General features: G+C 38.0%; 1 protein-coding gene across 1 annotated transcript in view; it reads right to left on the bottom strand.

Annotated features, from left to right (window-relative positions):
- The window catches only part of LOC102276527 (teneurin-1), a 413,260-nt gene that overhangs the window by 305,034 nt on the left and 94,306 nt on the right, over positions 1-13,920 (bottom strand). The window contains exon 3 of the mRNA XM_070365791.1: positions 7,101-7,253. Coding sequence (XP_070221892.1) covers positions 7,101-7,253 — 153 coding nt within the window. The remainder of the gene's footprint in view (positions 1-7,100; positions 7,254-13,920) is intronic.

Here is a 13,920-nt window from a genome sequence, read left to right as displayed (position 1 = left end):
ATGGATAACTACCGATGACTATTCACATGGGGAAGATATGGTAATACATGTAGTGGGAGAATAAAAGGTTTAAAAGGAATTACAAGAAAAATTAAATAAGATAAAAAAATACAGTGCAGAAAAGGCAAAAAAAAAAGTGCTCTTAGGGAAAGGATATCACTCTTCTCATTGAGATCTTTGATCAGGACAGCAATTATTTAAACAATTGGCCTTGAAAAAAGAATGTTTTATAAAAAGAAAAGACTCAAAGAAGGGTGCTGAGATAACAGTAAAGACACTGGATTCTAATCTGAGTTCTGCCTGTAGTTATGTCTACTAAGCAACGCAAGTCACTTAACCTTCTTGCACTTTGCTTTTCAACTATAAAACAAGGGTAACAATAGCTGCTACCTCATAAAACTGTTATGTGGATAAAAGACATTAAAGTATTTTGAAATTGTAAATGCTTTCTAAGTGCAGATGATTATTGTTAACATACATGTCAAAAACTGAAACTTATAATGCAGAAAATTGGGAATTAACTATTTGAATTACAACAGAATTCTTTGCAAGTACTTTAAAGAGAAAAACGTGGTTTACAAATTTTATAGACACACATTTCAACCACTTTCCAGGAGTAGATGGCTCTTTTGCAAAAATAGGTCAAGTTTTACTTGGGATGACTAATTGTTCTTCATTTATTGCATAATTTGAATTCACTGACTCGTAAATAGCTAGAATGGACCTTAGAGACAAGCTTGTCCAACTGACAAATGAAATCTTACCTGGCAATTGGAAATATATAACAGATAAAAGCCTTATCTGTTTCTAATTTCCAGGTAAGATTTTATTTGCAAACAGTATTTCACTTCCCACGACCCCTCCCCCACCAAAAGGTTTACAAGCCGAAGGGGAGCAGAATTTGCCACCCCAAAATATTCCTCTTTGGCATAAGGGTTATCGTGAGTTGATTATTCTTGAGAAACATTAGACATAGGAAAAGATCTGACAAGTGAGTAGGACTTACCCTTTTACAAGAGACCCTTTAGCAAGTTAAAAATTACAAGTTAAAAGTTATCCTTTGCAAGACTTATAAGGGAAATCTCCATTTGTATGGGTATCTCCCCCCTCTCTGGGCTTCCCAGATGGCTCAGTGGCAAAGAACCTGCCTACCAGTGCAGGAGATGACAGAGACCCGGGTTCAATCCCAGGTTGGGAAGGTCCCCTGGAGGAGGGCATGGCAACCCACTCCAGTATTCTTGCCTGGAGAATCCCATGGACAGAGGAGCCTGGCAAGCTACAGTCCATGGGGTCACAAAGAGTTGGACACGACTGAGCCACTGAGCACACAAGCACTCATTCTCTCTACAAGAAAGAGAAGGGTAATTCTAAATCTTTAGAAGCTCTGATCAGAGAAGGAAATGACTTAAATCTGCATAAACCATACTATTTACTCTGCTTTTCCTAATACCCTCCCTTGACTGACTCCCCTCACATCTTTTGTCTTCACTTGACTTAGGTCATTTTGGACAGTTGCTCAGTTTTCCTGGGTATCTCCCATGAATACAGGAGGAATACATGTTATTTAACTTGCTTGTTTTTCTCCTGTTTATCTTTCTTTTTATTACAAGGGGTCTCATCCAAGAACCTAGAAGGGTAGAGGGAAAATTATTTTTTCTCCCCTGCAAAGCCAACTCCTTTTTTTTTTTCCAGAGGAGAAATTGGAGCCTAGAGAGGTGAAGCTACAGTCAGTTTAGTCTTCGCTGAAGCATCTTCAAGACAGGCTGTAAACTGCGTCATATTAATCAGCTATACATTGTTTACCTGGTTGTACAGTCAGCAGATGTTGACTAGAAAATATCTTAGCTCTTTGTCTTCAACTTTGCAGAGGTAGGTTTTGTAGGATTAACATAAACGAAATGTCACTTCTCCCCAAGGCCAGCCTTTTGCAAAAATTGTAAAGGAGATAAAGGCTATCTTTATTATCCTTTGGACTTTCCTGGTGGCTCAGCTGGTAAAGAATCTGCTTGCAATGCAGGAGACCTGGGTTTGATCCCTGGGTTGGAAAGATCCCTGGAGAAGGAAACAGCTACCCACTCCAGTATTCTGGCCTAGAGAATTCCATGGACTGTACAGTCCATGGGATTGCAAAGAATCGGACATGACTGAGCGAATTTCGCTTACTGTCCTTTAGTTTTTGGTCTCTCCACCCACCCTTGTCATTCCTGGTGCTCTATTTGGGCATACAACCCGCAGGAATTCAGTCTCCTCATCTACCCAATAAACTTTCTCCACATTCAAATTGCTACTGACATTGCTGGATTTTACCTCAGCCTTATGCTCCTGGAGTACAGAGCTGGTTAAGAGATTCCCCCAAGCTTTTGCTTTCAGACGTCCTTCCAACCCTTTTATGCTTTAGGAAGTGGCTTACCACAAAACAAATAAACAGAAATAACCAAGTTGAAAACCTTTTTGCCTATGATTTATTAGATTAAAGCTCTCTGTCCTTTCTTTCTCAGGACTCCCACAGAATTGTATACGACTCCCTTGTTTACACAGATCTTTCCCTTCTGGCTGGAACCTGCTGAAAGACCAGATACAGATTCTCCAATTTCCCATTCTCTCTCATAAATAATTAGCTGAGATTAGAACTATTTGTTTCCCTTCAACTAGATAGACAGAAAATATTTCCTGTTCATCTGAGTGATGGAGATTTCCCCTGAGTACCAAACAATTCCAACTGTAAATCATGTACTCCTCTGATAAGTCTTGGGCAAAACCGCCTGGCCCACACACTCTGATCTTTGAATCTGGGGTGTTCTGTCTATTGCTATGGCCTGAATAAAACAGCTTTTCTTGCTGGCTCAGTTTTTGTCTTTGATACCCTCTTAGAAAACCTCTTTAGCAATTGATATGTTTAGTTTGTGTTACATTATTACAATAACAGATGAAAAAACAAAAGAGGTAGAACCAGGTGTCCTTTTCTAGCCCCAGTTCTCTCTGTGTGTTCTTGACCCTTCTGGACCTCAGTTTCTTCATCTTTAAATAAAGATGTTGGATTTGATAATCTTTAAGATTTTAACATTCTGTATCTGTTGATAAATTACACTGCAGTTATCTGTAGTTCAGTTTATGGACATTACATGACTCAGGTCTGGGAACAAGTCTCTCATTTGTTTATATCCCCTTCTTTGTTTAAACCAGTTGTTACATAATATTTATGAGCTAAAGAGAGTGAGTTATGGCTAGTTTGTTAGCTTCTAAGGTAGTAGGGCCTGTTTTAGAACAATACTTTCAATACTACATTGCTGAACAATGGATAACTGATTTTTCTGGTAGATTCCAACATGTGGTTGTGACTTATGTCTTCTTTTTGAAATTAAATGTAAATTATTCAGATAAATTTCAAAAAGAAAATTCTAGCACATTAAATGTCTATAATCAAATATTCTTTTTTTCTTCCATTTTGAAAACTAAGCGATAAGAAAATTCTTTCATCTCCTAATGAGAAGCAGATACACACAGCTACTGTTAATGGGGGACCAAGTCCGGTAGAATTTGATTATTTTTAAAGTGCCATTCTACTTATCCATGCCTTTGATGATGAAGATGATGATAATTTAAAAATAATAGACGCTAAGTGGATAAGTAAAGAGAGATGAAACTTTAAAGAGAGAAAACATCTAAACACTAGGGAGGACATCATTTGAAATGAAAAAGTTGATGTCAGTTAGAAAGCAGGATCTATAGTAGCTAATAAGTAAAGTAAGTCAAGTCGCTCAGTCAAGTCCGACTCTTTGCAACCCCATGGACTGTAGTATACCAGGCTTCTCCGTCCATGGGATTTTCCAGGCAAGAATACTGGAGTGGGTTGCCATTTCCTTCTCCAGGAGATCTTCCCAACCCAGGGATTGAACCTGGGTCTTCCTCATTGTAGGCAGACAGGGAATTACATAGTAGCTAGTAGGATGCCAATAAACTCAAGGTAATTTTCCAATCATTTGACCCTATAATAATTATTTTTATAAATTAAAAAATATGCTTAACATATGTGCTATATGCTTTTTATTCATTGTCTCATTTACTTCTTAAAACCACTGTAAGAGACAGTTACTATTATTATCACCCTTATGTTGCAGATGAGGACACTGGTTCAGCAAGGCATGCATGCTTCCAAAGTGCTTCAGTCGTGTCTGACTCTTTGTGACCCTATGGACTGTAGCCCGCCAGGCTCCTCTGTCCATGGGCTTCTCCAGGCAACAATGCTGGAGGGGGTTGCCATGCTCTTCTCCAGGGGATCTTCCCGACCCAGGGATTGAACCTGAGTCTCTTATGTCTCCTGCGTTGGCAGGCAGATTCTTTATCACTGTGCCACATGGGAAACCCTGATTCAGCAAGACTGTGTTAATTGCCTGAGGCTAGAGAGCCAGTAAATGACAAAATCAGTCAGTATTCAAAGCCAAATCTGACTCCAGAGTCCAGGCTCTTAACTACAATGCTGTATTGTCCAATTCTCTAGGAGAGTAAAGAAAACAATGTAAAAGGAATGATCTGGTTTTCAAGTTTATATTAAGACATGTTTTTAGAACTGTATTTATGGGCTTGTGTGATGTCTAGAAAATTGTAAATGGATACACTGGCCATTTGGAAACATCCTTACGGCATATTACGTCTTCTGTAAGGATTGGTTTAGTATACACATGACATTATAAAAGAGGTACTATGTTTTCATTTGGTAAGTAATATGCAGTAAAGACCAAATAGAGCAGGACTATGATGTGCAGTTCTTGTTAAGGTTTTGTTTAGACTTCCATAAAAAGTCAGTTTAAGATTATAATCTGGAATATATGGCATCAACCTTTAATGATTCTTCTTAATAAGTATTACATTGAAATTGCTTTGGCCTGTTTCTTGTTGTAACTGAGCATAAACTTAAAACCATTTTTCATTTATGAAACTTGTCACAGTACATTAAAAGAGAGGTATACAGAGTTTGTCCATAGTGTTGCAAAGAGTTGGACACACATACAGAATTTATCTAAAATATATCATGAATAGACACTGAGGCTCTCCTTTCAGTGTATGAAATGTTTTTTTTGTGTGTGATTTTTATTTACATTTCATGTGTGAATTTCAGTAGAAGGCAAAAGTTAAGAGACAGATCTCTGCAATCAGACCACCAGTTTCTAGCTTTGTTACCTTGGGAAAATTACTTAAACTCTCATTTTGAAAATGGGGACCACAGTGTTACTTTCATGATATAATACATGTTAAATGAAAGTGAAAGTCGCTCAGTCATGTCTGAGTCTTTGTGACTCCATGGACTATACAGTCCATGGAATTCTCCAGGCCAGAATATTGGAGTGGGTAGCTATTCCCTTCTCCAGGGGATCTTCCCAACCCAGGGATCGAACCCAGCTCTCCTGCATTGCAGGCGGATTCTTTACCAGTGGACCCACAAGGGAAGCCCAAGAATACTGAAGTGGGTAGCCTATCCCTTCTCCAGCACATCTTCCTGACCCAGGAATCGAACCAGGGTCTTCTGCATTGTAGACAGATTCTTTACCAACTGAGCTATCAGGGAAGCTCTACATATTAAGTGTCTGGGGTAATTTTTGGCACATGGTAATTGTTTAATACAATTTAGTCATCATCATCATCAAACTATTTTTTTGGAAAGGACTATAGAAACCTGAATTAGAATAAAAAGTGAATATGCTTTGATGGCAGCTATATGATAACCTGTTATTTTTTACCAAACAGATAATTCGTGATTTTCAGTGTGCCTGGCAAAACCTAGGCATATGATGCCAAATGGTGGCTCTTATACTTGCAGATGTAAAGGAATTAAATAAATAGTAGGAGAGAAGGTAAGGGAGAAAATATCCAAGCCCAAGTGTATTCAGACCCTTTCCTCCGCCATCTGTGACCCCTGTACTACCCTCAACCCCTCTCAGCAGCAACAATGAAATTGCTGGGAAAGGTCAGCTCAGGCTAGAAACAGTAATTCTAAGGAAGGACATAAAGCAAACTGCATTGTGAATTGAAAACTAGAATAAACCATACTGTTTGCCTGAACCCTAACCATTAATTTTTTACTAAAGCATAGACCAAAGGAAAATTCCTTTTTGAAAAGCAAAGAAAAATAAAACCAAACAAGACCCCAAAATAAAAGTTCCACAAAAGGAACTAAAAACACAAGCATAGTAATCAGAATAACTATAAAAATCTATTCTCAACTAGTGAACCAAAACTGTTTTTCCACCCGCATAAAATTATAAGCTTCTTAAGGGTAGGGTTTGAGTCATTCATTTATTCATTTGTTTATATTTGATCTAAAAATATTTTTAGAATAGTGGTGGTCATACATTTTGTTTGCAACTTTTACTTTTGGAAATGATGTACTGATATTTTACAGGGCTCTTTTATACTGTATCTTACATCAAGACAAATCAAGAGAAATCACAATACAAATTTTCAATATTTGAATTTTAAGACTAAGATAATTTAGCATGAAATAAGATGTTCAGACTGCTGGTACTGTGATATTTATTGTAAATAAGTCAGGTAGTTCAAGCTTAGGTTGGTTAAATTTAACAATTCAATGCTCAAAGTGCTTTTTTCTTTTCCCCAACTAGGAAGAATTCATGTTTCCCAAAGAGGAAACAATTCATATTTCCCCACATTGACATAAACATTCACCCTTGTATCACACATAGAAGGCATTTTCTTATTATAAACAGAAGAAATTTCCATATACCCTTTGTAAAATGTTATATATAAATGCTCAGCTTGAACACAGAGAACTTAATCAAAATCCCACGTTGCTTCAGGGTAGCTATATGTAAAATGCAATTTCCATTGTATTGAAACCTCCATCCTGTAAATATTTATCTATTTTGAAAATTGCCAATATATTTGAACAGTTTAATTGGTTTATACTCAAGGCAATAGAGAATCTCTTTTCACAAGACATTTACATGTATTTATTCTGTTCACGTAGAGTATTTCTTTTGAGTGATCATGAAATTTAATGTGAAATGAAACCATCCCAGATTTGGCACTAATGACCAAAATGGAAAAAAAGTAATCAATAATCAATCAATCATTTTGATCTGTACCTTTTTTCTCTGATTTATCGGAAACTTTTCCTCCAATTGGAGAGTAAGTAGTATCCATGGATTCGGTCCCTCTGTTCCCCTTGCTAACTCCATTTTCATAGAGCTGTCCTTCAGCGGGTTGCAACTGCCAAGTCAGGCCGAACAAATGTACTGCTGCAAGAAAACAAGCCGTAGAAGATTAATTAAATAACTGATGATATTATAAATAGTACAAGATTAAGTGGTTATTAAATCATGTTGCAGAAGACTATGTAATGGCATGGGAAATATTTATGATGCATCAAATGAAAAACATCAGGCTACTAAACAGTATGAATAGCGTGATCTATATCGTGTGTGTGTCTGTGTGCGTGTGTGTGTGTGTGTGTACATATGTTGCTGTCTGGAGAAAGGGCTGAGAGGATATACCACAACATATTAACAGTATGGGGGGATTATGGAGGAATTTAATTTTCATCTTTATGATTTCTGTATTGTCTATATTTTTTACAATGAACATGTGTGATGTTTGCCATCTGGGGGAAAAAAAAGAAAATTTTGTTTTAAAAGAAATGTTTTAAAGGAACAATAGAGTAAAATTGACTTGGTTGATCAGGGATGGTTTTATGAAGGAAGTAGGATTTGAGATAGACTCTGAAGGATGTGTGGGGCAGGTGTCCAGAATGGGTGGGGTGAGGGGGCAGGATGAACAAAATATGACTTTGTAAAAGCAGAGGATGTATTTGAGGCAAAGGAAGTTGCTGGGGTTGATTGAAGTTTAACTATGTATAAAAGTTAGTGGAAATTAAGGCCAGAATAGTAGATAAGGGCCATATTGTAGAGGACATAGAATGCCACACTTAGCTATTTGGATTCAATTTACTGGGCAACTGGGAGACACTGCCATTTTCTGAATAGATGAGTAATAGGATCAGTTTTCTTTAGGAAGATTAATTTGATAGCAATGAGGAGCACTGATGGTTTCTAGGCAAATAAATGATATCATCAGAGCACCCTTTGTAAAAAGATAAATCCGGTAGTAATGTGGAGAAGGATGGATTGGAGGCTAAAGTTCTGGCAAGAATACAAATTGGCATGGCATTGTGATAATGTAGGTGAAAAATGATGAGCGCCTCATTTAGGGTGGTAGCTGTGCGAATGCAAAGAAGGTGATTCTTTAAGGAGAAACTGCATAAACATCATCTCAGGATTTGGCAACAAACTCTGTGTATGAGTGGGTGGGTGTGTGCTTGCACTAATGTGCACGTGTGTAGCTGTGCTGGGGATGGGCATAGAAAAGAGTGACGGAAACCAAAATGATTAAGATTTTGAGCCTGAGTGGAAACAGTATCAGACTTTATATTTTGGGGTTCCAAAATCACTGCAGATGGTGACTGCAGCCATGAAATTAAAAGACGCTTACTCCTTGGAAGGAAAGTTGTGACCAACCTAGACAGCATATTCAAAAGCAGAGACATTACTTTGCCAACTAAGGTCCATTTAGTCAAGGCTATGGTTTTTCCAGTGGTCATATATGGATGTGAGAGTTGGACTGTGAAGAAGGCTGAGCACTGAAGAAATGATGCTTTGAACTATGGTGTTGGATGTGAGAGTTGGACTGTGAAGAAATCTGAGTGCCGAAGAATTGATGCTTTTGAACTGTGGTGTTGGAGAAGACTCTTGAGAGTCCCTTGGACTGCATGGAGATCCAACCAGTCCATTCTGAAGGAGATCAGCCCTGGGTATTCTTTGGAAGGAATGATGCTAAAGCTGAAACTCCAGTACTTTGGCCACCTCATGAGAAGAGTTGACTCACTGGAAAAGATTCTGATGCTGGGAGGGATTGGGGGCCGGAGGAAAAGGGGATGACAGAGGATGAGATGGCTGGATGCATCACTAACTCGATGGATTTGAGTTTGAGTGAATTCCAGGAGTTGGTGATGGACAGGGAGGCCTGGTGTGCTGTGATTCATGGGGTTGCAAAGAGTTGGACACGACTGAGTGACTGAACTGAACTGAACTGAAAGCATGGTGGAGTTAGGGATTTCACACTTAGCTTAGTACTAGCTACAAATAGTTGGTACCAGATATGTGTTTATTAAATGCTTACTAGGTGGTCTGGGGAAGGGAGGAGTGATGGGCAGAATATGTGTGCATGCATGCTAAGTCGCTTCAGTCATGTCCGACTCCTTACGACCCTATGTACTGCAGTCCTCCAGGCTCCTCTGTCCATGGGATTCTTAAGGCAAGAATAGTGGAGTGGGTTGCCATGCCTTCCTCTAGGGGATCTTCCTGACCCAGGGATCAAACCCACATCTCTTATGTCTCCTGCATTGGCAGGCAGGTTCTTTACTACTAGTGCCAACTGGGAAACCCCAGGAGGAATATAGTGAATTCACATTTGGAGATGCCAGGTTCCAGGGACTGAAGGATTATCTAGAAAGTCATGTCAGACACAAGGGTTTGAAATTCTGGAGAAACATAAAGGCTAGGGAAAGACTGCAGAATCAAGTAGGCACATAAGCAATAGCTGAAGTGAGAATGATTGAGATTACTGAGTGAAGAGAATGTTAGGAGAAAACATTGCCTAGGACAGAAGGTGGGGTAATCCTGTTTTCTCACTGCAATTTTCAACATCAACCAAAAGGGAAAAAAAAGTTTATCTGTTCATAAGCCATCTCATATTTTCCTTTTTGTTCCTAGGTGGACTGATAGGGGCTAATTTATATGTCTAACACAAATATATAGCATATGAATTAGCAACCAAGAACAGGAAAGCTAGCCAGATAGCCTATTTAAAAATCATTCATCCACTTTGAGTTGAGCCAAAGAGATTTCTAACACCTACCTTCTAATTTATCCTTAAAACTTTTAAGCATTTAATGGTTTCTACCCTTTTATTTGGATTAAGGCCAGCACTCTGATGAATTTCTCTTGCAATTATTGGAAACAATGGAAACTCAGATGATACTGGTTCTGAATAAGGTACAGGATGGCATGCTAATAGAGCTCTATTAGAACATCCCTGAGATTTCCTTGCTCAAAGTACAGTTGGTTTAACATACTCTCTCCAATTAAAGGTATTCATCAGCTTTATAGAAAATTCAGTCTATTCAGTTCCCAAATAATTTGAATATGATGGATATTAGAAGTTATATTGAAAATGTGTTTGACTTTCTTGATTCAGATATTTTTTTGAAATTAGATGGGCCATAAAGAACAAAAGGCATAGTAGTTCTCGGTTTGAAGATCAAGGGCTATTTTATATACTTTATTTAAGGTAAGCTAGTTTCTTGAAGGCGGGGGGGGGGGGGGGCTTCCCTTGTGGCTCAGCTGGTAAGGAATCCGCCTGCAATGTAGGAGACCTGGGTTTGATCCCTGGGTTGGGAAGATCCCCTGGAGAAGGGAAAGGCTACCCACTCCAGTATTCTGGCCTGGAGAACTCCATGGACTGTATAGTCTATGGGGTCACAAAGAGTCAGACACAAGGGCACATAATGAGAGAGAAAATATATGTGCTGAGAATCATTTCAAAATAATAAAATAAGGTTTAATTTTTCATCATAAATGGAATGGATTGCTTCCAGACAATCAAGACACATAAAAAGGTATGCATAATTAGTCAAATACCCTTTGGGGGTGGTAAAACTTGATAATTTTTTTTTTTTAGTTTAGTTGTATCCTTTCTAGGTAACAAGTTGTTTGTAATGTACATTTGCATGAATACCTAATGAAAGTGACTTGCTACAGACTATGGGTACCAAGGCTATGGGTCTTTTCTCTCCTCCAAACTGAACTTCCACATACTGAGATGTGAAAAGAAATCAAAGAGAGCATTTATGTGCAGGGTAGATTGGGGTAACTAAGCAACTCTAGTGTTTGAGTTCTGTTAGAAATAATATACATATATATATATATATTTAGAAATAATATTTTTTAACACTAAGACCAATGTATAAAACTATATTGAACTTCAGGATATACCAACACACCCATGGGAAAGATATGGCAGTACTTCTATTATGGGGATGTATTTATTGATTCATTCAACAGGTATTTTCAAAGCATATGCTGGGTACATGGGGAATGTCGGGAATACAGGAAAAGGTAATAAACAGCCATGAATGCAAAGGTATTGGCTGACAAATATGGATGTTCGATATAAACAACCAACATAGCCTGTTGAACACATTGGTTGCATATCAGCCTTGGATACCCAATGAGGAAGATACATAGTCTTTAGCTTCTAGTGGATCACCATCCAGATCTAGGTTACATATTTATAGCCACACTTTAAGCAAGTCCCCCAAACCCAAGTATAAACATTATGAGCCCACTGGTTAGAAGTAAGGGTACAACTGGTAATGAACAAACAGGGCAGTGTTAAGTTATATTCACATATTGATTTAACAAGTACTTCTTGAATGCCTAGTTTGTGCCAGGCACTGTTTTTCTATTTATAGCAGTGAATAAAAAAACAAAAGCTCTACCCTCCCATAACTCATGTGGGTAAAATAATACCCATCGGTAACAAGTGCTAAAAAGGGAAAAAAAATTAGAGTAGTCAGGGAAAACTTCTGGAGTATGTGATATTTGAACCAAGATTTGAATGACGTGAACCCATATGAATATCTAGTTTAAAAACCTTCAAGGAAGAAGGGAAAAGGAATTACAGAAAGCCCTGAAGTCTTATATGAATTATGTGAAGAACACTAAGGAGTTCAGTGTGACCAGAGCTCAGTCAGGAAAGAGAAGAGTGGTAGGAAAACTCAAAAACAGGATTGGAACTATAATCCTGTTATCTCTGTGCTCTAATCAACTTCACAAACTGATCACCAATAAACTACAAGTTATTGTTGTTTAGTTGCCAAGTCATGTCCAACTCTTCACAACCCTATGGATTGCAGCACGCCAGGCTTCCTTGTCCATCACTATCTCCTGGAGTTTGCTCAAACTCACATCCATTGAATTGGTGATTTCATCCAACCATCTCATCCTCTGTCACCCCCTTCTCTTTCCCTCAATCTTTCCCAGCATCAGGGTCTTTTCCAATGAGTTGGCTGTTCTCATCAGGTGGCCAAAGTATTGGAGCTTCAGCTTCAGCACCAGTCCTTTCAATGAGTATTCAGCATCGATTTCTTTTAAGATTGACTTGTTTGATCTCCTTGCAGTCCAAGGGACTATCAAGAGTCTTCTCCAGCACCACAGTTCAAAAGCATCAATTCTTCAGTGCTTGCCTTCTTTATGGTCCAGCTCTCACAACTGCATGTGACTACTGGAAAGATCATAGCCTTGACTATACAGACCTTTGTCGGCAAAGTGATGTCTTTGCTTTTTAAACACACTATCTAGGTTTGTCATAGCATTCCTTCCAAGAAGCAATTATCATCTAATTTCATGGCTGCAGTCACCATCTGCTGTTCTGCTGTGAGTTTAGAGCCCAAGAAGAGGAAATCTGTCACTGCTTCCACGTTTTCTCCTTCTATTTGCCATGAAGTGATGGGACCATATGCCATGATCTTAGTTTTTTTTTTAATATTTAGTTTTAAGCCAGCTTTTTCACTCTCCTCCTTCACCCTCATCAAGAGGCTCTTTAGTTCCGCTTCACTTTCTGTCATTAGAGTGGTATAGAAAGTAATAAAACTAAATCGCACAATGCCAGAACATTTACCTACAAATGAGCACTACTGGTTACAGTAGATCTAATACAATGACTCCTGACCTCAACGTCAAAATTCTTTTTCTTAAAGACATATATAAACTATATAAAAATATACCAACTTAATGAGTAGAGTTGGACACTACCCAGATCTCTCAAGAAGTACCATTCCAATATTTGCACTACCCTGAAATTCAATGTCTGGACAGAATGTGTCTGCCTATTCAGATATTCTAGGAGTAATGTCTTTTCAGTTGATTAAGAATGGCAGTTCCTAATGCTCTCCTCACAAATGTTCCTTAGTGCTGAGTCGTATAGATTTTATAATTCTTATCCTTTTTGTTTTATCCAATTGCAAAAAGCTATGCTCTGAAATTATAAATTTATTACAAAGTTAAGGTAACAAATGGAGTATCTCGCTGTCCCCAGTTGTCAAACTCAATCAAGCATCTTGGCTCTCAAGGCAGGCTGACTTCATAAGAAGCACTTTTTGCATATCTCTATAGGCTGAAACCTCCAAGTCTCTCTGCAGTTATTTCCCTGCACTCTGTGTTAGGATGTTGGCCTTTGTTTCTCATAATTAAGACTGATGGTGTCTAGTAATGTTTATAATCGATAATACTTCCCCATTCCAATCCCCTTAAATAGGCAAATATACACTTATAAGGAGAGACTTCAGGGAGAAATGCTTCAGAAGTAGATACAGGAAATGCATGCTGAATGACCTAGGTCTGTACTGTCTAATATGGCAGCCACAACGTGGCAACACATGTCTACCAAACATTTGAAATGTGATTAGTCAGAGTCAAAGACTTAATATAAAGGAGATCATGTAAATTATCCAATTAATACTTTTTATATTGATTACATGCTGAAATGTTAATATTTTATATATATATTTGATTACATCAAAATTTATTTAAATTAACTCCACCAGTTCCTTATCACATTTTTAATGTGGCAATTATAAAATTTAAAACTCTATATGTGGTTTGGGTTGTATTTCTGTTGGACAGTGTTGATCTTGACTATCTAGAGCATTTCACAAAGCGGTATGGTCTTCCTCTTTCTGAACCATGTCGCAGAACTTACCATGCTATATTGAAGATACCTACTTATAAGAATGCCTCATAATTTTAAGCACTGAAAGGACAGATACTGTGTCTTCTTTATCTTTTTGTC

The sequence above is a fragment of the Bos mutus genome, chromosome X, assembly GCF_027580195.1.
Source record: "Bos mutus isolate GX-2022 chromosome X, NWIPB_WYAK_1.1, whole genome shotgun sequence".
NCBI classification, from domain to species: Eukaryota; Metazoa; Chordata; class Mammalia; order Artiodactyla; family Bovidae; genus Bos; species Bos mutus.
Note: the sequence above shows the minus strand (reverse complement) of the source record. Positions and strands in the feature narration are given on the sequence as shown.